Source organism: Hydra vulgaris, chromosome 13 (genome assembly GCF_038396675.1).
Source record: "Hydra vulgaris chromosome 13, alternate assembly HydraT2T_AEP".
In the NCBI taxonomy this organism is placed as follows: Eukaryota; Metazoa; Cnidaria; class Hydrozoa; order Anthoathecata; family Hydridae; genus Hydra; species Hydra vulgaris.
The window spans coordinates 26,616,370-26,644,300 of NC_088932.1; the positions used below are offsets into that span (position 1 = coordinate 26,616,370).

The 27,931-nt window shown below is 26.7% G+C and overlaps 1 protein-coding gene across 1 annotated transcript in view; it reads left to right on the top strand.

Moving 5' to 3' along the window:
* LOC101235711 (nuclear cap-binding protein subunit 1) overlaps positions 1-27,931 on the top strand; it is a 151,597-nt gene that overhangs the window by 96,503 nt on the left and 27,163 nt on the right. Inside the window, exons 21-22 of the mRNA XM_065816367.1 lie at positions 12,490-12,598; positions 25,365-25,458. Of these exons, the coding sequence (XP_065672439.1) occupies positions 12,490-12,598; positions 25,365-25,458 (203 nt within the window). The remainder of the gene's footprint in view (positions 1-12,489; positions 12,599-25,364; positions 25,459-27,931) is intronic.

Genomic DNA, 27,931 nt, shown 5'->3' on the forward strand with positions numbered 1-27,931 from the left:
TGTGAACATTTTAGTTGTAAAATGTCCAGAGTGAAGAATAATGAAGACATACTAAGATGACTGTTATGTTCATCTGATCCATATATTAGCAGTTTGAGAAAACCAGTATCAAATTCTTTATTAGAATTCAACTTCCACATGAAGCAATTTAACTATTAAAATTGTCAAACTTTAAACATGATATCTAAGTTACAATCTTTATTAGAACAATTTTGTCATTTTAGTTTGAATTATTGTTGGTATAACTACAGCGCAGTGTTTTATAAATAATTTAAAATTACAATTTTTTATCTTTGCTAAAATTTTAATATAATATTTACCACACTGGCTTTTAAACTGGGGGAAACTTGGAAAATCCCCCCCCCCCCGCCCCCCCAACCTAAAACTCCAATTTTTTCTTCTAATTCAATTTTATTTTATTCTGGCTGGTTTAGCAGTTATATTTAACATTCGCGCAAATACGGAGTATTTTATGAATTTTGTATAAAACTGAATATGACAACAAAAAGTTTGTTGCTATAAAAAATGATAATAAAAAAAATCAATAATAAAAAAAATATCCCTCGAAGTGGAGACCTTATATTTTTACTAATTCTAAATTTAGTTAATATAACAATATTGGTTAAATTCTATATTAGTTTTTTTTCAAAAATAGCTGTTCTGATCTACTGTGCATTGCACCCTACCCCCTGCTCTTTCCAAACTTTTTTTCTTATTTTTGAACTTCATTATAAAATATAATATAAATTTTTGTAAATACATATAAAATATTGAAAAAAAGATAACCCTCCCTCCTCCCCCTACATAAAAACCCATGCCATGATTATAGATTTTGTTAAGTATACACAATTAAAATAGATATTGCAGTTGCAGTTGCAAACAGTTGCAAAAAAAAATTACATATATTTTTCTTCATAGAAATACACATTATGTAGGCTGCATGGTTAAATGTCAGTCCCCATCATTTGAAAGTTCTAGAACATTTTCAATTAAATTTTCTTGAATAGTTGAGTAAATATATTGTTTAATTAATATTTTTATTTAAATAATAATTCATCAAACTTCAAATTATTGATGTACTAATGAAGATTTACAGGAATTATTTAAATTAGATGTTGTAAAAGTAAAATGTATCAGATTTAAAAAACACATAAAAATTACAATTTTCAACATAAAAAATTTACAATGCGTTTTTGGATCTTTTCTAGGCAAGGTCAAAAAATGCATTGTAAATTTAGTTTTATCCTGCTTTATCTGCCAAGCATGAGCCTCTCGTCATGGTCTCTATTTATTTTCTACTTATTCACCTAAGTGAATAAGTAGAAAATAAATAGAGACCATTGTGCGGAAGGAACTCTTCAATGCAAACACTAAGCATAGTAGTAAGAAAAGATGTCTTTCTTCTTTCCAAAAATTTGTATTTAAAAGATTGATTTTGACGTTCAATTCCATTGTTGGTATTAATATTCAACAATAGTCTATCTTGTCGGTAGGCAAATAACCATCTCTAAGAATATTTAAAATAACTTTAAAAAGTATTGAAAATAATAAAAATTTTAATTGATTTTTAAACATTTAATTATTAAAAAAATCTTGGGTCTTAATAATGACACAATCTTGGGTCTTAATAACACAAGTAATAACACAAGAAAGTCATATGCTTTTACTGTATCCGTCTATGCATATAACTTTTGTCTAGTTTTTTTCCCCGCACTTCAATCCTTTAGAGCTATCTCCATGTATGTATATATATACATACATATTTATATATATACATGTATATATTTATATATATATATATGTATACACATACACATGTATATATATATATATATATATATATATATATATATATATATATATATATATATATATATATATATGTATATACATACACACACATATATATGTATATATATATATATATATATATATATATATATATACATACATACATACATACATACATACATACATACATACATACATACATACATACATACATACATACATACATACATACATATATAGGTAAACAAACAAATGCATGACATGCGTATTGCAATTTTTTTTATAAGCAAATGATATTTTTAATAAAATTTGTTTTACATAAGTACCACCAGCCTGAATCAGAAACAATGTTTTGCAACAAGAGATCTACCTAAAAGATTATATATATAATTGTACAATCTTTTAAGATAATAATAAGAATTATGCATATATAACTTAACCATACATAAAGAAATTTGTTTTGCAATGACTTCCCAATGCAGTGTATTTTTTGAAAAAAGAGTTTTTAATGCTGAGTAAGACTAAATACTATGTTTATTTTTTAACAAATTGTTTTTAACTAAGTCTACTTTCGCCTACCCAACTGTAGGAAAGGGTTGAGCTAGGGGCAATAGATTCATTTATATTATTTCATTGATTGGGTTGTAATTGTAAGGATACACGGAGATGTGTTTATTTTTTTTTAGTTGTAATTATAACCCTCTCTCAATTCATTAACTTTGAAACAAGAACCTTGACAAACAAGACTGCTGCCTGGAGAAACAAGTTTAGTGCAGTACAACCAGGGACATGATGGTTTGAAACTCGGGACTTCTTGCATACATGGCGAGCCCTATATCACTATACCACTACTGCAATAGTTTATATTAGTCATATACATTACATTAATCATATTTATTATACATTTACATTAGTCATATACATAAAGTGGTCTATATTAGTCATATACATTAGTAATATAAATTTAAATTTTTTAACAATGGCATTATGCAACAGTGAAAAAATGAATGAATTAAAAAACAATTTAAAAAAGGAAATTTACTTGTTCAAACAATCCATGGATAATATTTTTCATATTCATTTTCCAAATAATAAATATTATGTAAAAACTAGACTGATTCAGGATAAGACATTGTCTAGTTTACAGCTCTCAAAAGTTGACACTAAATGAATAGGCAGTATAAAGTTAAAACAAGTTGAATAGGCAGGATAGATAATATGTAAAAATTCCTTTTTACTTAAGATTAAAAATCTATGACTGGTTGCAATTCAAATTTATCAAAACTTCACTCTGGCCCACATGCAATCAAATTTTTAAATTATTCTTTGGGTCATTTTGGAAAACATTATTTCGAAAACAGACATCAACTTATGTTATTCTACATTTTACAATTATTAAAATCAAATTGCTTCACAAGAGAAACTTTTCTTATGAAATTTACATTAAAAATTTTCTTATGGAATTTACATTTGCAAAGAAAAATTGCGTTTACATTAAAAAAGTACAATTTAAAGTATCACACATAGTAGTTTTATAAGATGACACAGAATTATCAATTTTCCTACAAGCAGTAATGTGTTTTTATAATTTAGAAACAATTTGAAGATATTTATAATTTATAAATTAAAAGAAATTCAAATAAAACTTCTTATCTTCAGGGTGAGGGTATGCAATACAATGTTTTTAAAGTGGTCAATAAGTAGCAGTTATTTGCTGATTTAGCACAATACAAATAATAACTGCTTTTATAAATCTCTTTTATTGGATGAAACGAGTAACAAGAAAGTTATTTTATTGGATGAAACAAGTAACAAAAACGTTATTTTATTGGATGAAACGAGTAACAAGAAAGTTATTTTATTGGATGAAATAGCACGAGTAACAAAAAAGTTATTTTATTGGATGAAATAGCACGAGTAACAAGAAAGTTATTTTATTGGATGAAACGAGTAACAAAAAGTTATTTTATTGGATGAAACGAGTAACAAGAAAGTTATTTTATTGGATGAAACGAGTAACAAGAAAGTTATTTTATTGGATGAAACGAGTAACAAGAAAGTTATTTTATTGGATGAAACGAGTAACAAGAAAGTTATTTTACTGAAAAAGTAATCATAACAAATATTTGCTATTGGTATAAAAATCCTAAACTTTTTTGACTTTCCTACAAAACCTCAATTTTGACATTTTAGACTAAAAATGAACATAATTGAATCAAATTCAGCAGTACTCAATGTTTATTTCTATTTTTTTAAATAGTTTTAATATACATATATATATATATATATATATATATATATATATATATATATATAGAGAGAGAGAGAGAGAGAGAGAGAGAGAGAGAGAGAGAGAGAGAGAGAGAGAGAGAGAGAGAGAGAGAGAGAGAGAGCTAATTCTGGTAAGTTAAGCGCATTTGTTATCTCTGACCGATTTATTTGATCCTTTAAAATCATTAAATCGTAGCCTAATGTTTTCTATGTTGGGGAGGGGTAACATATAACAACCCTTCCTCCATTCAATGAACTTTTATACTATTAGTCAGCAACATGGACCTTTTTTGTACTTTGCAAATTGGAACCTTTTTTAGATTAAGTTCACAAAATAAGACTTGGACAATTTAACTCCAGTCGGCAAACTGGAAAGTTAGAGGACTTTTTTTTCTTTAGTTTTTAGTTGGCAAAAACCCTAAGACACCACTTGACAGCTACTTTTCACGCTTTTATTAGTATATGTTTTATTAATTTTAATAGTATATATTTAATGTTTATATAACGCAAACTCATATTATACAAAGTTCGACTTAATGGGAGTTTGCTTTAATCAAACATTTAGCAAGTCAAACCATTTTTTTGGTTTCTAGAGGTTATCAGGAATTAACTGTAGATACATATATAAGCTCTGGTCAGGTAAGGCATGCAGTTCCACACAATTCCTGACATATGATATTTTGCTTCAACAACTTTTATAAAATAAAATTTTAAAATTTTACAAACTGAATATGTATAATATTTTCAAATAAAAAAAAAGTTTAATTTTGAGGTTTTATAAGAAGTAATTATATTTAATGTGCTTCCACAATTTGTCCAATTGTTTTTTACACAAAACGCAAATTATGGAATAAATATAACCACTGCACAAATTATGGAATAAATATAACTACTGCACAAATTATGGAATAAATATAACCACTGCACAAATTATGGAATAAATATAACCACTGCACAAATTATGGAATAAATATAACCATTGCACAAATTATGGAATAAATATAACCACTGCACAAATTATGGAATAAATATAACCACTGCACAAATTATGGAATAAATATAACCACTGCACAAATTATGGAAGAAATATAACCATTGCACAAATTATGGAATAAATATAACTACTGCACAAATTATGGAATAAATATAACCATTGCACAAATTATGGAATAAATATAACCATTGCACAAATTATGGAATAAATATAACCACTGCACAAATTATGGAATAAATATAACCACTGCACAAATTATGGAATAAATATAACCACCGCACAAATTATGGAATAAATATAACCATTGCACAAATTATGGAATAAATATAACCACTGCACAAATTATGGAATAAATATAACCACTGCACAAATTATGGAATAAATATAACCACTGCACAAATTATGGAATAAATATAACTATTGCACAAATTATGGGATAAATATAACCACTGCTCAAATTATGGAATAAATATAACCACTGCACAAATTATGGAATAAATATAACCACTGCACAAATTATGGAATAAATATAACCATTGCACAAATTATGGAATAAATATAACCACTGCACAAATTATGGAATAAAGTAGCTAGTAAAAAAACTTAACTTTTAAATTAAAAAAAACTTTATAAACTTTGGTGCAAAAATCAATATTTCTATGTTATGTTGATCTATGTGACTATTTTTATAATTATGTTCTTATTTTACATTTGGATTTTTAATTTCCATATACAAAAAAAAATAAAAGGAAGCATAAAGCTTAAATTTAATAGTATGGTGTTCTTTTGCTGCAATTAAGGTTTAAAAATGATATGCTCAAAAGTTTTTTTTTACAGTTTTTATCTGTTTTTTGGAGCTCTTCACTATGAATTTAAACATGTATGAGGCTCTCTTTAAGTTCTTGCTTTGTATTGTTCATATTTTTAGCCATCTCTCAACTTAAAAGCACCAAGATGTTCTTTATGTTTTCTATAAAGAATTTTCAGGCTAACCCATAAAATCATTTTTTCTTCTTCGAAATACTTAATTACAGATTCGGCCTTGTGGTACGAGGCTCCATTATGCATAAAGATGCACTCTTCATTATTTGAGAACCTCTGGGAAAAATATAGTAATAGTTTATCTTGAAGAATTTGCTGCTATTGATCTTGACACATTGTGCAATTGACAACTTGAAGTTTCCCAGTGCCTTTATCGGAAGCTATGTAGCAGCTTGCACACTCACAAAAAAAGCATTAAACTCTGTGAAAAAAATTTGGATTCTGGAACCATCGAGACTGGAAATTCCCAGAACAAACTAGTGTGCAGAACAAGCAATCAAGTTGTGTGTGTGTGTGTGTGTGTGTGTGTGTGTGTGTGTGTGTGTGTGTGTGTGTGTGTGTGTGTGTGTGTGTGTGTATACATATATATATATATATATATATATATATATATATATATATATATATATATATATATATATATATATATATATATATATATATATATATATATACACACACACACATATCATAATGCCATCCTGCTGTTTCAGTAGTTACTTCTTTACCAATCCCGAAATTTTTCCTGAGCTGTTCTTGTTTGCAGTTCTTTACAAGTTCTGGGATAAATGGATATTTGATAATAGGCAACATGTTGTTTTCTCCATGTTTCATCCATTACTACACGAAGGACTTAGTCAAGAACATGATGTTGACAACCAATGAATTGGTTTACTTCCAGTTTCATTTCAGTAAAATGTCTTTGTAACTGACTGACAATCCCATTTCTTCTTCCAGTGTTTACATTTTTAGTATCTGCTACAATCATCTTTATACTCTTCCATAAATTGTATTCATCAAGAATAGCTGTTATACCTTCAACAACAGTATCTGCTTTTGTGTCCAGTAGATGCTTGCAAATTAAATTCTCTTTGTTTATTCTTCAACAATAACACTTGATATTTTTGGTCACTAATATGTTTACTATCAAAGTGACAAGCTTTCTAAATGTAGTGTTTTTTTTATTGTTTTTTTAAGTTTAACAGCTTCTTTAATAGATGTTCTGAATATACCAGACTGAATAGATTTTTTTGAGCTCGCCGTCTTTCCAGTTGTATACCCAACCTGTCCTTTGCTTTCAATCTGATGATGAAACAATCTTTTGTCCTCACCGCAGAGCCATTCACTATATTTTTTTGTGGTGTTGAAAACTTTATTCAATGGATCTTATTTTTTTGTTTACAAATTATTGTACATTTTCCCTGAACAACTTGTATCGTTAAATGTGGAATATTTGATTTATTTCGCCAAATTTTGCCATAAATTTCTTTCTCAATTTGCGTTATGCGTTATTGCGTTATTCTGGTCTCCCTTTGATGGATTCCCACAAGAACAGATAGCAACAACAATTTGGATTTAAAGTGGTTCTTCTAATGAATGTTATTAAAGTGGTTCTTCTAATGAATGTTATTCTAGTGGAACAGTTCTACTTTTTCTATGTGACTCATAAAATTGTACGAGATTTATCTAGATCATCTTGTATTTTTTAGTAGTGGAAGCACTTTTTTTAAAGGAAATTTTGATTGAAGATAATACTTGAATATTTTTCTGAAAGGCATTAATTATATATATAAGTGTTATTATGCTTCTATATTATTTGACTGCCATCTGGTGAATGCAGCTTCATATATAATCATTAGCTTTCCTAAATCACACAGCTTATATAGTTTAAATCTTTTTAATTTCCATAAACTTTTAGAAGACTCCAGAAAATTCCAGAAATTTTCAGAGATTTCTAAAAACATCCAGAACAGTCCCGAAAATTCTAGAAAGTTCCATAAGGTTCATGAAATTTCTAGGCTTCAGAAAGTCATAATACTACTGCCTACAAATACTACTTATGTACCACTTTTATAAATTTCTTGTTGTGGGCAATCTTTTTTCATATATATATATATATATATATATATATATATATATATATATATATATATATATATATATACACTCTAGCGCTATTAGACACACTTTTTCTACTTTAACAGGGTTTTTTTCGACCTAAAACAACAATATCATATATTTCAGTGCGTCTAATAGGGCTTCCATTATAATATATATATTGTAACGGAAGCGCTATCAGACGCACTTGAAATATATGATATTGCTGTTTTAGTTATTAAAAAAAACGTTTAAGTAGAAAAAGTGCGTCCAATAACGCTAGAGTATATATATATATATATATATATATATATATATATATATATATATATATATATATATATATATATATATATATATATATATATATATACATATATATATATATATATATATATACACATATATATATAGATACACATATGTACATATATATATATATATATTATATAAATGTATATATATTATATATATATATTATCTGCGATAGTGGTGTAGTGGCAAAGCGCTCGCTTTATAAGCGAGAGGTTCCGAGTTCAATCCTCACCATGTCTCTGGTAGTATCGCGCTCAACTCTTTTTTCTGCATTGCGGCCTTGTTCGTCAAAGGTTTGTGTTTCTGAGTTATACACTTGAGAGAGGGTTATAACCACAAATAAGTAGCCTCCTCGTCTGTAGTGGCCTTCTCAGCCTTGAGAAGGTGAGTTAACTAAAAAAATATATATTTATATATATATATGTCTGTGTATATATATATATATGTCTGTGTATATATATATATATATATATATATATATATATATATATATATATATATATATATATATATATATATTAGGGTAGGTCGATTTTTCACTTTTTTTAAAAATCGTAAGGTACTGAAAGTTGTATCTATATATATAAAACAAAAAAATAACAAGTTGAAGGTGTTTAGTCAAACGGCGGCTTGCTGATTAGCGATCAAAATTAAGCAGTACCCTTATCAACATTTGGTATAAAAATAATAACTTTTTGCTTGTGGTTTCATACTTTTCAATACGTGCAGAGAAAATTTCAATTAAAAAAGTTTGACACACCATTTAAAATCATTTATACGTTTTATCGTTTTGTTTTATTAAGTAAAAATATTACAAGTCCAATTCATATTTAAGTATAAATTTTTTACTTGTAGTATTACATCGATTATCTCATTAAACGCTTAATAAAATCCAATAAATAATCATTATTAGTTTAATTAGTTATTTAAAAAGCAATATTAAACTAAAAAAAAATTATTTAAATAATGTAACAAGCAAGTTAAGAAAATAGATCATTGTACGAATAAGAATAATGTCCTTTTGACCATAAACCTTTGACGCATTTTTCTGCTAAGTAGTTTTGTTAATATAGATTTATGCCTCGCTTCAAATCCATATATGGTGCTAGAAGCTTCAGAAACCGATTTGACACATCTCTCAACGCTCTGGGTATGAGAGGGGAGGTCTTGAATATTAGGCTTTATTTTATTTTTAATGAATGTGTAAATATCTTTATCAAAAAACTCTTTTGTAGTTGGTGGCTCCATTTCGATATAAGCAAGATCAGCAATATCAATAAGAGATATCCAGCATTCCAATTTAGTTGAGGGATTTTCTTTTCTATTCCATAACTGCTTTTGTTTCTAAAAATAAAAACATCGTTATTTTTAAAAAACTTGCGAAAAACAAAAAAAATTAATAACCTTAATTAAAACTTAACATTATAAAATTCAGCACAATACATTTTTAAAAAAGCTTTGAATACAGATGCCTGATATATTATAAATAGAAAAACCAATTTTAAAAAGTTTACTGTTTCCTGAGAGTAAGTATTGTCTTAAATCCGAGAGTCCTGATCTGTTCATCATTATTTTTAATCATTGCGTAGAGAAAATTTGCAGGTATCAAACAGAAAGCATTACCTTGAATGTTTTTTTTTTACAATTCTTTTTAGATCATTAAACTTAATAAGATTCAATTGATTAATAGTGAAAAACAGAATCTGGGAGGAATCTTGCAATTTGGAAGATTTCTTTATATGAAACCATGTTGGAGCATAAACTTTAACAATATAATGGGTAAGCTTTTTCAGACTTGCGTTTAAAGAAATATCTCGAGTGTATAAACAAAGAATTAGTATAGAAAGGGTTAACCATCGAGCATGATTAATTGGACCTATTTTACAATTAGCCCATTTGTCGTCTACGTTACCTAATCCAATACCTTTACAATATTCGTAAGGAAGCCTTTGATCAAAACTAATATCTTTTAATATCTCATGTGAAATATATCCTTCAGTGATAGAAGTTTGAATTGCTTCAAACTCAACTTGAGGTTGTCTTTGAATTTCTTCAGAGCATCTTTTCACAATCTGTCCACTAAAATTTTGTGGACTGGTTGTTTTTCTATCTAACTTTTTAAAAAGGGCTTTTAGTGGGAGTTCATTCTGAAGAAGGTTACAACCTATTGTGTGAAGTTTCCTTCCTATCAACTCTTTTAGATTAACCAACAAGCCACTCCTCCAACCTGTGTTTGATGCAGTATTATCTAAAGGAATAGCACGGATGCTCTTTAGACTGTCATATTCTTCAAGTACACTAAATGTCTCAAGAGCAAAAACATCTCCAGTAGCACCAACAACAGGTATTGTTCTGTGTGTCAAGTAGATACCGTGAGATTTGCCATCCTCATGTGTAAAGGTAAGGTGATATTCTGCAGCAACACATTTTGTTATGAAATTTTTTCCTTCAGAACTAATTGTTTTTAAGTATATTTTTGTGTTCTTATCTATCTTTCCATCTAAACCAATGCAAAATAGTTGTGTCTTCTCTTCTGAATCTGCGTTTTTTGAAATTACTTTTACTTTTGACTTAGCTCTGTCTAATTTACACTTATCCATTAGAATATTATTGATGTCAACTTCCGATAGCAATAGATGCTTGATATCATGGAGTAAGGCGTTTCCAAGAGCTGCGTCGAGATTTAAAGAACATCCGCCTCTGACCAGATTATTTCAGATATACATTCTGGGGAAACTGGTTATAAACTTGAAAGCTCATTATTAATATGTTTGTGATGTGACATTTTCTTCCTTCTTTTTAATCCTGTTGTGTTGTTTTAAAGCAGATGTATCTACCGAAGACATCTGAAACAGCCCTTTTGGTCCTGTTTTTAAACGCTGGTCCCGTATATATGCTCTTTCTTCTATTGGAACTTTTGCTTTTTTAGGGCATATGCAAATAATGTGTTCCATTTTGCATTTTTCTTTTTTGCACTTTACATAAACATTGTTACATGACACAATATCCAATGAACAGCAACAAGCAGATATGTCAAAAAGTTTGTCTAATTTAGAATCTAGGTTTCGTTTGATATTTGCTTTAGCGTGTTTGCGGTTTATGTTTTTTACAGTTGCAAATAGATTTTTAATTTTTTTTTCAATAGATTTATCGTTTATTAAAGGCAATCGTGGATTGACAGATAACCATATAGATTTTAAAACACATGAAACACGCCCAAAAGTTCGGCTTAATGTCAGAACTATCTAAGAGGTAATAAAATTGAATCAATTGTCTGTATGTGGTTGGATCCGTTGTAATTAAATCACAAGGGCAACCTCCGTAATTCTCTTTACTTTTCGATCGTGTTTAGGGCCTTTTTTTTATTTTTGGCATTTTTTATTTTCTAAAACTAAATACTTTGTTCATATTATTATTACGAGACACATAAATTATTTGCAATTAATTAGTTACACTTTATTAAATTACTAAACTATTTTAATTTTGCACAAAATAATAACTTACTTGATAATAATACTTTTTTCAATTAGTATACTAATTTACTAGTAAAATGTGCTTATTGTTCACTTTAATCTATTTTAACTACATTAAATCGTTCAACAAAAGTAACATTTATAAAATATAAAACAGTTAAGCATGTAAATCTAGTTGTATAGACTCAGGTGAATCAAGAAGTATATTTTAAGAAATATTTATTAGCCGCTTATAAATTTGATATTTTGGCATTAAGTTAAAAGCAGTCAGAGACTTTACTAAACACTATGAAACTACGAAGTTAAATATTGTTTACAAACAAAATACAATACATACGTGCTTTAAAAAATAAAGAAAAATTAATTTTATAAAACGAAGTATGCAAATTTACAAATTCACAAAACTAACTCCATCGAAGTTCCGCAAAAAAATATTCAGTTAAAACACTTAAGTTTGCTATTTTTGTTACTTACATATAAAGATCCAACTTTTTATTGCTTAGCGGTAATTACATACCAAAATCGACCTACCCTAATATATATATATATATATATATATATATATATATATATATATATATATTTATATATACATACATATATATAAACAACCTGAATGAGGTTGGTTGTTACTATCCGCTTAGTCTAATTCAAGTGAAATATTTAACATTTCATTGCTAAGATAATTTTAATTGTCTATTGTTAATTTTTTATTCTTTCATTTAGGTCCATATATTGATCCAAGCATATCAGCTCTTCGCATTGAGTGTTTTATCTTGACTATTTTACGAGCTGGATTAAAAAGCATAAGTCACACATACAGTGCATTAACCAAGTATGTTTTTTCTTTTTTTTCAATCACATGATTTGATACAAAACGATGTAACTCCCAAATTTGCATTTGATTATTAATTTCATAAATTTAAATTATATTAAAAATCAAGAGGAGCTTAAAAAATAAAATGTACAAATAAAAAGTAAAATGCACAAATAAAAAGTATGTATCATTTATACAATTATATATTTCTTAACTAAATGAACAAAATATATATTTTTTACACATTTATTTAAAAATTATAATAATTATAATAAAAAATATAATAATAATATAAAAAATATAAATATAATAAAATATAATAATTTATAATAAAAAAAACATAATAATTGTCAATTTTGTTTGTCTTTATTGCATAAATGTTATAAAAATTCATTATTTCTCAAAGTAAACAATTCTCAGGTATTTCAGGTACTTCGATAAGTTTCAATCATAAAACCTATGGAAGTAGATGGTCCACATCTACTTCGAAAGGTTTGACTGCCAAGTTTTAAAACACATTGGAAAAATTCTTCTTATTCATTCTGGACCCTCATATTTTTTTTTATTTGATGTTTAGAAATAAAAATAATAAAAAAGGTATAGCAAACATTTTTTCTAAATATCATGCATCAAAAGTACGCAAAATATGATTTTTTGTCATTTTTTACCTTCATTTTCTTCTAAAGCCACAAGAATTTCTTTTTTTTTTTAATGATCATAAATCTTTATCTAATATAACAGGGGAGAGTATGCACCCATGACCCTAAAAATCTATCGGGCCAATTTACTGAATATATATTTTCATTTTTATCTCTATAGGAACAACACAGAATAGCAAACTTTGTACCTTATTATAATTTAATTATCATTTTTTCATCAGAATATCTTAAATTGATTTTAAATTATAAAAACTAAAAACACTCAATATGAAGTCACATATGAAGCCAAAAACTCATCAGAAAATATGTTAGGATTAAAGGATTCAAATCTGCCACAGCAAATGCTGCAGAAATGTTAAAGTAAATGCTTGTGCATTACCTTCAACTGTAGCTATATCATGTATGATCATTGGTATTGGATTAGATACAACCTAATTATCTCAGGCCGCATTGTTTAAACGTTTTAGTGGTCCATACACTGACTGATCTAATGGCTGCAGTTTGTGACTACGATGTAAGGGCAACAAAGTAATGCTATTTTTTAAAACTAAATCTAAACACACAATTGTAACATGCCTCTTGTGGTTGTCATGAAGTAAAGGCACTGGATTAGCGGGTGACTGTTTCACATTTTGAATAAAATGTTTTATTTCATTTATTGACATTTCCTTGCATATTGACATTTTATTGACATATTATTGACATTTCCTTGCATATCATTGCATGTATATATATTTTTTCAGTCAGGTCAGGTTATCCTATATTCAGTCAGGTCAGGTTAGCTGGCGCAGATGTATTTTTAATACATTGTTTCCAGTTTAAGTTGTTGAATGCTGGATCTTCTTGACTCAATGCATGGGTTTTGCTTGTGTCTCTGTTTTTATGACTAGGCAACTCATTCTATTATCTCCTAATGAGGGTACAGCTCTAAAACTCAGTTTTATGGTTCTGAGGCCGGCTGGTAGGCAGGTTTCCTGAACTCTGTGGTAGCTCTCAGAAAGGCTGATTCCATCAGCAGCTGAAAAATTTCAAAGTATTAACAGTGCCATGTTGCGCATGAATGGTGTCCCTGTTTGTACTTTTGGTGTGTATTGCCACGGCCCTATTTGGAGCCTTTATTACGGCTTAGGGTTTATTAATAGTAATGAGGCAATTTCTTGGGCAAGACAGTGTTCTGAGTACTATCTATGCTTTGAGTCAAGTTCTTCAACAAATTTAAAAATCAATAAGGTACCAAAAACTATAAAACACAAAAAACCATCATCATCACTAAGTTCTCAAAACCATTTACTAATATTCATGGTCTTCGAAGTAACTTTTCTTCTGTTTAGTCTTATCTCTTGCAAAGTTTACCAGACCTACTTGCTCTTTGTGAGACTAATTTGAGTTCAACTGTCTCATCTTGCGATCTTAGTGTTGATGGTTATCTTCCTTTAATTTGTAAAGACTCCAATAGTCACATACTTGACCTGGGCATTTACATTTGTAAGAATTCACCCATTTGTCAGGAAACTAGGTTTGAATCCACAGACAATTCTTTTATGTGCTTAAGCACCACTTCACTTTATCGCCTTTCTCTTTGTTCTATATCACTCTCCTTTATCTCAAGACTGCACTCTTTTTGATGTTATTTCTGATCATATTGACCAAGCCCTCTCTCTTTATCCATCAGCTAGTATAGTTGTTGTTGGTGACTTTAATGCTCACCACTCTGAATGGCTTGGCTCTAGTGCCAGTGATTCTGCAGGCATTAAAGCCCACAACTTTTGCTTTTCACAATCCCTAACTCAAATAGTCAACTTTCCAAACTTGCTTTCCTGACAACCCGAGTCATTTACCTTCTCTACTTGACTTATGTCTTGTTTCTGATCCTAGTCAGTGCTCAGTTTCTCCACATTCACCCTTAGGTGCTTCTGATCACAGTTTGATCTTTCGAAAACTAATATCTCATTCTACTTCATCACCTGAATCCCCCTGTTATCGTACCTGTTACAACTACAGTAAAGCTGACTGGGACTCTTTCCGTGATTTTCTTCGTGATGGCTCTTGGGTAGAAATCTTTTGTCTTCCTGGAATCTTTTGTTCCCTCGCGACGATTCCAGGTCATGCCATGGTTTTCGTCACACTGTGCTGCTGTGATTGCCAATCGAAACCGTTACTTCCATATTTATCAGCAAAACAATTCTCCAGAAAACAGACGTCTGTTTATTACTGCTAGAAACCATTGTAAAAAGGTTTTGTTTAATGCCAAAGCCTGCTTTTCTCAGGTCATGAAATCTCGTATCTTGTCTCAAAAATTAGGCTCTCGTGACTTCTGGAGAATCTTTAATAGTATTAAAAATAAGGGCAAATCTTTAATTCCACCTCTCTTGTATGGTTCAGACTTTGTCGCCTCACCTAAAGACAAATCTAAATTGTTTGCTAAAAACTTTTCATCAATTTGATCCATTGCTTGACATTCATATCACTCCAGCTTCCTCAAGGTTCTATCCTTGGCCCTATACTCTTTTTAATTTACATTAATGATCTTCCATATTTTCTCACATCTAAGGTGGCATTGTTTGATGTTGATACTACCATTTATTCTAGTCATGATAAGAAGCCAACACTCTCTAATTGCATGGAAGGGGCATTTGAGTTTGCTAAGGTTGCATCTCTTTATCGAGCTTAACACTTTTTTACTTCTGATTCTATTCTCTATCTCTATAAATCTCGAATCTGGCCTTTCTCTTTCAGACAAGGTGCAAAAATGCATTGTAAACATAGATGGATCTGCTCTTGCAGCCAACCTCCAGCCATTATCACATTGTTGTAATGTTGCTTCTCTTTCTCTTTTCTACAAATACTATAATGGGCACTGCTGTAAAGAGCTAGCATCTCTTGTGCCATCTACTAAAATTCTTTCTTGTGTTACGTCATTTAATTAAGTCTCATCTATTTTCTGTGACTGTTCCTAAGTGCTCCAAAAACTCTTATTCCTCTAGTTTTTTTCTTGAACATTAGTTCTTTCCAATTCTCTTCCTTCATCTTGCTTTCCTGATTCATATAATTTGCAATCTTTTAAGTAGTCTGTCAATCATTATCTTGCTCTGCAATCTTCATCTTTTTTCTTCCAGTAACTTCCAACTCTAATAGTGGTTGCTTGCAGCCTTGTTGGAAATGAAGGTGTTAATAAAAAAAAGTATTGTATTTTTGCTTGGCTTCTTTTTCCTTGGTATTGTTCAATATTAATTTGCTAGCTATCATGACCACGCAAGTTTTTTTTTTTTAAAACCACGGCTTTTTAGATAATTTAAAGCGCACTGAAAAAAACCGAGAATGGAAATAAGTTATAAACAAGTTATACTATATTAAAAAGAAAGAAATCTTAACGAAAGAGAAATTAAAAAAAAATTAAAACCTATTGCCCAAGAAAATCTAATATAAATCTGAAAAACTAAAACTCTAATAGAAAATTATTTTTTAATATTTTTTGCAATTATGTTAAGGTTGAATAACTTGTTGCGTTAGTTTGACGAGTTTCTAACTGATTTTTTTTATATTAGGAGTATAGCAGTTAAATTCTTTTTTTTTAATGTCTAAATAAAAATAAATATATTTATTTTTTTTATTTTTTTTATGCATTTTTATATATCAATTAAAAAAAGAATACATAAATAAATAAAAAAAGAATAATATAAATAGTTTTAATTAAACATTAGAAAAAGTAAAAAGATTTTTTTTAAATTCTCCTTATGCAAAAACCTTTTAAAACTAACGTGACGAACTATAAAACTTTGATCTTTTCTAATGTTTTTGTAATCTTCGGCGAACTCTTTTAAATAAAAAAAAACTTACATCTAATCAGAGTTGTTTGTCCTTGGCCTTGGCCTTGCCTTAAGGCTAAAAATTGAGGCCTTAGCCTTGGTCTTGGCCTTGTAACTTTTGGCCTTGGTCTTCTAGCGTGTGCCTTGGCCTTGCTACTTTTGATCTTGTTCACAACTCTGCATCTAATTATTTTTTTCTCCAAAAGTTCAAATGTTTTTATATATCAAAATTAGGTTCTTTATTATCATTTTTTAACAGTTAACCCAAAATCTTTTTTAAACTGTGACTTTTGTAGATAGTTATTGTTACTCTTAATTTTTGTTGAGCAATACTCTTTTTCAAAAGCAACACTTAAGTCACAAATGGAATATATGTAAACAAATGATTTAAAATGTTACTTTTAAGTTTTAAAGTTAAAATAGTTAGTGGTTTACATATTTTTAATTGTTAAAGAAATTCCATGTTGATACCTATAAAATAGATCGTTTAAATTTCGGATTTAAAAAAAATAAGATGAGAGTTATTTTGAATATTCCGAAGAATTACAGAGTTCAAAGTTTAAACTCTCTAAAATTATTCTCAAAACACTTAGCTCAAAAAAAACAACAACAGCTATTACAAGGCATTTAAAAAAAACAAAACACAAAATTTAGGTTCTTAAATGCAATAACTCGGTGCCCTAGGCTGTAGCAAACATTCCTGCTGCCAAAATACTGCAAAATATCAGTTATTGATAAATTTTTCACACAATTGCTAAAAGCAAAACTGCAATTCGTGTTAAAAAATTTGTGAAAATATCTTTGCAACTTTTTTACTTAAGAAACAACTTTTTTTTTGTTTTTTGCAAGCTAATAATGAGTTATATAAAAACATTAAAGTTTCTTCGTCATTACAATTAAATTGTGGAAAAACAACGATAAAAAGAAAAAAATGTGGTAAAATTTAATTTTTTTATATATAGAAATGGAGAAGCGTTTTTGTTTAATTCTTTTTCGATCAGCATTTTGTGCCCAGGGACACCAAATCCCTCAAAGTCCTCAAACCGTTTGCAATCTTGTTATTAAATACTTCAGCTTAGTCACGAAGCAAGTTATAAGTTCTTTGAAAATGAAACTTGAAGATAAACATAAATTTATTTTTACATTTGATGAGTATACTTCAGTAAAAAATAGAAGATATATGAACTTAAATCTACATCATAATGAAGGATTTCAATTGCTTAGAATGTTAAGAATCCAAAGTACAATGCCAGCAACAAAAGCCATTTAATTGATCAGTGATAAGCTTAATTCATTTGATTTAAATTTGGACTAAGACATTGCAGCTTCTGCTACTGATGGAGCAAGCTTAATGAAAAAATTGGTCATGACACTAAACCTGAACATCAAATGTGTTACAACCGCTTTATTAATCGATGTGTGATTGATGTGCTCTTTACAAAATGCAAAGTTGATGCACATGGTTCCGATAATAACCCTGTTGATGTCGATATAGAAGCTCTATATTATGATCAAGGATACAGTGATGACTAAAGGTGGGAAGTTAGAGATGATATTCAAACTGCTCATGCAGTTAATGAAGATTCTATTCAATTATTGATACTTGAATATCAAGAAACTGTGGCAAAAATAGGAAAATTGGTCTCAAAATTTCGTAGATCACCAGTGAGCAATGATGATGAACTTTAACTAAATACAATTGAAAAATTTGGAAAAGTACAAGCTTTTATTTGTGACTCAAGGACAAGATGAAGCAGTACTATTGATATGCTTGAACGTTTTTTGGAGTTACAAAATAGCTTTGATTTGTACAAATATTGATTTTCCTCTAACTAAAAATGAGCTTATGTCATAAATGAACTTTGTGTTGCTTTAAAACCACTAATACTGGCCATTAATACTCTTTCAAAAGGAGATGCTGATCTTTTGTATTCTGGAATTGTGATTGAATTTACAAGAAATACACCTATAAATCATCTTGTTAAACAGATATTCAAATAATTAAAAGAAGAACATTTAATCCATCTCATGTATTTGTCAAATCTAAATGTCTTAATAAAGATGGCAACAAAATTTAAAAAAAGACTAATCTTGCTACTAATCTTATTTAGCAATTATTTCAGTGGTTATAGCTTTGATAATGACAAAAAATTAAACACTGATAGTATAACTGATAAAGTAAAAAGTATTAAAAATGAATTTAATTTAGCTTAACAACTTGAACTTTTTATTGAACAATCAGACACTAAAATGAAACCTGACCATCAAAAAATTGGAACAAACCATGTTTAAAAAGAAATAAATAAGGCTGGGAATAAAAAAGGCTGTTATTGAAGCTAGCAAATCTAGGTCCAAGTATTTAAATTTATTTTTCAAAGCTCTTCAAACAATTCCATCTGTAAAAGCTAAGAGAGCTTTTTCAAGTCTTTTTGCTACTAAATTAAGAAGTTCTTTAAATGACAAAAAAATTTTTAAAGTAAATAATAAAAAGTGTACTCATTAATATTATTTACTTAAACAAATAAATACTTTTATGCATACTTTCTGTTACTTTTGTGTGTTTTAACATAACTAAAATAAAGTTGAAAATAGTTAACTTTTTTTCATAATAGTTTAAACATGTTCAGGTTCGAACTTTGAAAAAAAGGTTCTAATTGGAAACCCTAAACATATTGCTAATAATTTTTCATTAGCCCCAATAACTATAATAATAAAATATATAAAATAGTAGCATTTTTTTTTTTTTTTGTTGATCTGGATTATTTTCCCAAAATTTGTACAAATCTTAATGTTTTAATATTTTGCCATTGTTTTAAAATTATTATAAAAAAAAGTTTTTTTATTACAATTTTTTCAAATTTAAGCTTCAAAAAAATTTAACGAACCTCCTTGTACATTTCTTTGCAGAGATAACTTAACATTAACTCTAGTCCAAAAACTTATATATAACCCGTTAATAGTAGAAAATCAAATTTTTTAATTTTATATTGCGTTTCATCATTAAGACTCATTACAAAAATAAGTTTTCTGATGAGTATTTATTGATAAGCACGTTGTAAAATAAATAAATACAGTATTATAAGGACACAAAGTAGTATAAAAATCTTTTTTATATTTTGGAAGAAAAAAATTATTTAAAAACAAAATGAAATATTGTATAGAAGTTTTCATATCACTTTATTGCTTTTAAAATTTGTCATTATATTTTTTGTGTATGCACCTTTGACCTAAGGTGCATAAATGTATTATGATAAGTACTTAAAAAAGGTTGGTAACCCACTTAAATTTTTACAAAATTTTTGTCATATTAGATAAATTAAAAATTTTGTCATGTTTACTGTCCACGACTGCTATAGAGCAGTTATGGACAGGAAAGGCGTGCGATTGCACTACAATCATGACCACGCAAGTATTTTTTTTTGAAAGCTTGACCATGGCTTTTTAGATAATTAAAAACACACTGAAAAACGCAGACAGAAAAAAATAATAAACAGGCTAAACTATTTAAAAAAGAAAGAAATCTTAATGAAAGAGAAATTAAAAAAAAAACTAAACCCTCTTAACCTAAATTACCTAAAAACCCTATTAACCTAAATTAAAACCTAAAAACCCTATTAACCCTATTAACCTATAAACCCTATTAACCTAAATTAAAACCTAAAAACCATATTAACCTAAATTAAAAAAAAAATTAAAGCTTTAAAAAAAATTAACTAATATAAATCTGAAAAACTAAAACTCTAATAGAAAACTATTTTTAATTATATTTTGCAATTACGTAAGGTTGAATAACTCGTTGCGTTGGTTTGATGAGATTCTCACTGATTTATTTTATAATAGGAGAAAAACATTTAAATTTTTTTTTTTTTTTTATGTCTAAATAAAGATATTTATATGATTATTTTTTATTTGTTCATATATTTTTATGTATCAATCAAAAAAAGAATACATAAACAAATAAAAAAATAATAATATAAATAATTTTAATTAAACATTAAAAAAATTGAAAGATTTTTTTAAAAGATTAAGAACTCCTAATACAAAAAATTTCAGTTAATAACCTTTTCAAACCAACGCGACAAACTATAAAACTTTGATCTTTTCTAATGTTTTTATAATATTAGGCGAACTCTTTTAAATGAATAAAAAAACTTATATCTAATTATAGTTTAATAAAAAACTAACTTTTTTTATATTATCAGAGTATTTTTAAAAAAAGTTTATTGAAACGCATTCGTTGTCATTGTTGTTTATAAAATTTAGAATACAAATTGTATTCATCAATTTAATCATTATTAGAAAAAAACTTATGAAATAGATAAAAGTCTTATTTAATATTCTATGATAATTTATTTAATAGCGTTTTAAAACTTTATTCAAAAGCATTTAAGTGTAAATAAATTTTATTAGAAAGTTTACATAGCATAACAAAAAAAAAATAACTTTGTTATGTTTTTGACTATTAAATTTATAGATTCATTTATACTTATTGTAAAAAATATACTTTTTAACAGTATAATATCTTTCGATAATTTAAATGTTTTTAATAACAATCTTTAAAAGCACTTTTCTTGCTTTATTACCTTTTGCTTTATTTAGTGTATTTTTTTAACCTTTTTAAAAATCTAAAAAGTCGTGGTAAAGTCACAAAAAAATAATAAATACATGGTCAGAAATAGAGTGCGATCACGTGCCTTTCCTGTCCACGACTGTTCTACAGCTTACCAAAAACAATCATACAAGTGTTTTTCAGTTACAAAATATTATAAACGAAACTACTCAACTCAAAATGATATTAAATAAAAATCAGATTCCTTGTAAAAGTAAAAAAATGATATTATAAAAATGAGATTCCTTGTAAAAGTAAAAAATGATATTATAAAAATGAGATTCCTTGTAAAAGTAAAAAATGATATTAAATAAAAATAAGATTCCTTGTAAAAGTAAAAAAATTACTTTTTGCTCTCTAAATCTTTTTAGAAATAAATTTAATAATAGTCTACTCTCTTACCAAATCATAATTAGTTTGTAGATTCAATGTTTGTAGCATGCTGTTTATCACCCCTCTTTAATAAGTTATGAATACGCCCTACTACCTTTCTTTTACGAATAAATTTCAAACAATCATCATTGTATATTCTCGAGAAGACTTCAAAACATTCGGTAATCTGATATTCTAAAAACAAGCTACTCCACTGTTTATCTTAACTAAACCTGTTAAAGGAGCTATAATCTCTCTTGAATAATTATACATATTATTAAAAACTCAAACATATTTATTAGTATTGTAATACTACATTAATATAAGATGACCTTGATGTTTGACCTTGAAGATGTTTTGCCTAAATAAGTTTTTATATTTATATTTAAAATTTTAGTTTCGTCATTTGTAAAAAATAAATCCAAAATGTTTGTTTCATTTTCAGAGCTCTGATAAAATGTTGGTTTGTCAATAAGCTTGTGAAGAAACCAAAATCTTTTCTCTATTAAGGCTTTAGTTAGTGCTCTCTCACTAAGTGTCAAGTCTGGACCAATAAATATTCCTGTGAATTTAGAATTTCTAAGATTTTTACATTTTTTCGATACTTTCCATTTTTAAAATAAGTTTATTTTGTTCCTTTTTTTCAACTTATTTTCAATTTTATTTGCATTAAGTATGTTTGTGTCTAGTTTATCTGAATTTTAATAGAATTAAACAAGTTATTGAGTCATTTGGGTCTCCGTTTTGATTTGTGATGGCTTCTCAAGAATCTCCACTTTATTTCTTAAGTTTTGATTTTCCGATTCTAGTTTGATAATTCAATTTTGCATTTTTAATAATTTATCATCATAAAACTTTTTAAAAGTTTCTAATTTGTTCTTGTTAACCTTTTTTAATAAACTTTTATAACTTTGGTTTCCAAGGTTACACAAAATTTATGTCAATGATATGTATTGTTAACATATATCATTGGTTAAAGTTTAAAGTTTAAAATTATTGTCAATTAATTTGTCCTTTGAGCAATGGCGTGATAATTCTGTTGAGTTTTTTATGATAAATTTAAATGTTTGAAATTTTTTTTTCATATCTTTTAAATGATTTTTTTTAATAGCTTTTAAATGATTTTTCATATCTTTTAAATCATTTTTTTCATATCTTTGAAGTGATTTTTTCAAATCTTTTAAATGATTATTTTTTAACATAAAATTATGAATAAGTGAAATTAAATCTTCCCATTGCAATGGAATGATTTAATTGATTTTTTTTGTTTGTTTGTTTCTATTTTTACAAAGAAATCTAGACTAAATCTAGACAACTAACTCCTAATTTATTTGCTAAACAGAGCATGATTATAATTAAAAGTGTTAATTCCAGTTTATTTATTCATAACTAAACTGGAGTTAACACTAAGTTAATTAGATAAAGATAGGTGCTTAGTCACTTGCGGAAGACTATACTAAGCAATTAATTGAGTGTGCGGTTTTATCAGAAAAAAGAGTTTTTTTACTTTTTTGATTTTTTATTCAACTTTTTGTTCTAGCTGCATAAAATTATATTATCAGAATTAAAATTAAATTTCCAACAAGATAGTGCTAAAATTATTTTTATATCAGTTTCGGTTCAAGCGCTATTTTGTTCGCAACGATAAAAAATATTTAAAAAATTTTGACTCCCAGTTAAACTTGTATCAAAAAAGAAAAAAATTGGAGTTGAATTGGCATATAATTTTATCAATTCAAATAGAGGAGATAGTTCTGTATTTTAAAATATTTTTATTTTTTTTCATAGCCATATTCGTTTAGTTTTTATTTAATGATTTCGATCAGTGTGCGGTATGATATGGTGTGCGGTTTGACCCAATTTTACTCTATACAATTTAAAAATATAATTTTTTTTTTTCTTCAATAAATTAAATTGACTTTTCGATAAATTAAATGAAATTTGTTCATTTATTAAACAATCATTAAAAGTAATTTGTAAAAGAGTTTTGCATATCTTAATTAAAACAAAAGATAAGTTTTTATGTAATTTATTTCAAATGTAATTAAAAACATAACGAAAAGTAATTTTTGCTTCGAGTTTTTTAAGTTTTATTTTAAAAAAAATTTTTTCTGTTAGGAGTTGTTTACTTTTTTCTTTAATTTTTTTTTTTTAAGTTTAGTTTAATCAAGCTTTTTTATTTTTTTTCCTTGTTTAAGTTTAGCTTAGTGTTTCTTTTTTTAGCTCATTTCTGAAATGCCTAAATCATTAAAACATCTAAACAGTCATGGTCAAGTTGTGAACAAAAAAGTAATTTGCATGGTCAGCAAGCTTTCGATCACACACCATTCCTGTCCAAACCTTATGGAATTGCACACAATTTTTTTGATAAACATCGGCTAGCAATAAACTGTTAGCAGGCTAATCGAAATTAAAAAAACAGCATCATAATTAATTAAATATCGCAATTGTAACTAATCATCCTCGATACCTACTCTGAAAATCAAAATTTACCACATTACATTGCTTACAATGATATATATTACAATACAGTCAATACTACAGTATTCAAATTCAGAGATCTTCTTAGGGACTTGCCATTTTGCCAGTATCTTCCAAATCACATTCTAATCTGATTCACATTTAGGCTTAGACCTCTCAGCTTTTAACCTCGCTTTTAAATAAACAGCTAAGGTTTGTATTTCTGAAGAAAAAAAAACTTTTGTGAAATTCTGACAATTAGTTTGATATTTCACTTCATTTTAATGTTTTTTGTCTGGGACTGAAATGTTTAATAAGACTTAATATCATAAAAACAAAGTTTTATGTTTAATTGGAAGAAAAAAGTAAGAGTGAAAGAAAAATCTTATATTTATTCATGCATTTAATACACAAGCTGTCAAAAGTTAAGAGAATAACTAAATCTAGACAACTCCTAATTTATTGTTTTTAGTAATAAATTAACATCATTAACATCAATAATATAAATAATTATATATACAAATTAAAACATATAAAAATGATAAAAGGTACATGCTGTCACTATATGGCAGCTATACGAATAATAATAATAATATAATATAAATATAATAATAACAATATAATATAAATATACAATATAATATACGGTTAATAATAAAAATATAATATAAATAATAGTACTTAAAATATTATTATTTATTTAGAAAATATTATTAGTTTTAAAGGATAATGATATTTCTTATGACACTTTAGATTTTTTTCAAAATGCTTATATTTAGTTTTTTACAGTTACATTACAATTTATAATATTTTGCCAATTCTGTTTTAACACCAATTTTTTGAAAATAAAATCTGAAATTTTTTAACATTTTTTTTAGGTTTCAACCAATGTTTACAGAACTTATTACAAACAAATCAGAACAATTACATGTCCTAAGAACTGTCAGAGAGTTCTGGGGAAGAAATCCATTAGTAAGTTTTTTTTTTATCACTCACTTTATTTTAGTGAAAAAGAATTTTTCATAAAAAATGTATCTTTGGCAAAAAATGAAAAGAAAAGAGAAAGTTTATTAAATAAATTAAAATTTGAAAAAACTGCAGTAAATTAAAAAGCAAATTTTTTTTTATATTTCGAATAAATTCCATGTTTTGCATTTGTTTATATATATTATGCAATTTTTATAATAGTTATATAAGTAAACATCGTGTTTGTGGAGATATATTGTGGGGATATATTTTTTTAATAGTTGTAAATATACCTTTTTTTATTCAAATTTTGTTCATTCTTTTACCTAAATTAATTAATTATTTTGCTGTTGTGTTGTCTTTTTTCTTTTATTTCTGTTATTATTATTTTTATTTTTTTATCCATTTATTCAACCAAGAATTGAAAATTACAAGTTTTTTTTATAATTTAACAAAATTAGGTTAGGTGTCACTCATATAGTTAATAACTAGTCATTGGAGTGAAACCTAAATAGAATAAACAAACAAACAAAAAAATTAACAGCAATAATGATAAATAAAAGCATGCGCAAATTTAAAAATTAAATTAAAAAAAACGATAAAACTATAATAAGTTAAATAAGACAAATGAAAAATTCAACACCCGAAAAATTCTCCTTTTTTTGAAAAATAGTTCTTCTTTATTCTAATGTACTTCATTTCTTCCCTCAGGCGTTCACTGCTCGTGCGTGACCATTCTGCGAATTTTATATGTCACAATTATATATATGCCAAAGTTTTTAAATAACAACAAATAATAAACATTCAAACAAAAAATAAACACTCAAATAAAACACTCAATAAAACTCAAACAAACAAAAATATAAATAGTTAGCAAAACAGCACAAATAAAAACTTTACACAAACGAAAAAAATAAAAACAATCTTTACACAAACGAAAAAAATAAAAACAAACTTTACACAAACGAAAAGGCAAAACATAAAAACTACAAAGTAAAAGCAAAAACTACAAAGCGAAAAGGCAAACACAAGAAATTCTACAAAATAAAAAAAAATTAAATTAAAAAACAAAAACAATCTTTTGTTATTTTTGGAGAAAAAAGAAAGGAAGAACAAAAATAGTTAGCAACAAACGTACAAATAATAACAAACTTTACGCAAACAAAAAGACAAACACAAAAACTTCAAAACGAAAATGGAAACACAAGAACTTCTACAAAATAAAATTAAATTAAAAAATAATAATCTTTTGTTATTTTTGCCGGAAAAAAAAAGGTGTAGAAAAATTTGTTACGATTTGTTTTTACATTTTAATTAATTCTTTCTATTATTATGTCAAACTTTTTTTTTTATATTTGGTACTTTGCTTTTAATTGATTTGTTTCCGTAATATTAAATCTGTTTGTTCTTTTATTCTTTTATTCATTTTCGTGTTTTATTTTTTAATATTTGAAATTATCTTTCAATAATTTTCTTATTTTACTTTATTTTTAACAAATCTTTTTTATTCTTCAAAAAGATTTCCTTCGCCTTTTTTTCTTTTTTTCCTTTTCACCCTTAAATAAACACTCCCACCATTTGCGATGTCATTGCATTGATGATTTATTATTATTACTATTATTATTATTACAGTTAATTCCTGGTAAGTCGAACACAGGTTAACTCGAACTTTTATTATCTTGAACTGTTTCATTTGGTCCCTTGAAATTGTCTAATTGATTACTATTAAAATTCTCTAATTAAGTCAAACCTTAGATAACTCAAACTTTTTTTCATTCCCTTTCAGCAAATTTCTTTGGTTAACTTCTTTAGATAACTTGAACTTTTTGTATGGGAATTAGAGATATTGACATATTTAAATTTGTTTATAAAAAAAGAAGTAATTCCATATAAAACATAAATAATTGCATAATATTGTCTTTATACATTATATCTAAATGGAATATTTCATTATTAGGTAAAATAATGCTATTAATAATAAAATTAATATAATATAATATAATTGTTAAAGATAAATCTCAATAAAAACCGTTAAAAAAACAATTATAATTTAATGAATTTTTAAATAAAAAACAGCTAACTAGACACATTTTTACTAGCAAATAATAAGGAAGTCATTGCTTATTATTTTTAGCATTAAAAAAAAGTTATTATTAATTTTAACTTTAATATTAATATTAACTTTTTTTCAATATTATCTTTTGACTGTACTGCGTGAATACAAGCCGCAACTTCTTTTGTTGAAACATTTTCCACACTTTTATTAGTATAATAGTTTTAATAAATCTTAATAAATTTTTTGCTTAGCAATGGACTTGAAAAAAAAAACGCAAGTATAAAAATTACATTTAAATAAATTACAACTAAATAGAATGTTATTATAAATAGAGATTGTAATATGAAAATTAAAAAAATTATATAACGTTATGCACAAACATCTCTTAGTGTAAATGTCAGTACTAATGTACAACTAAAAGTA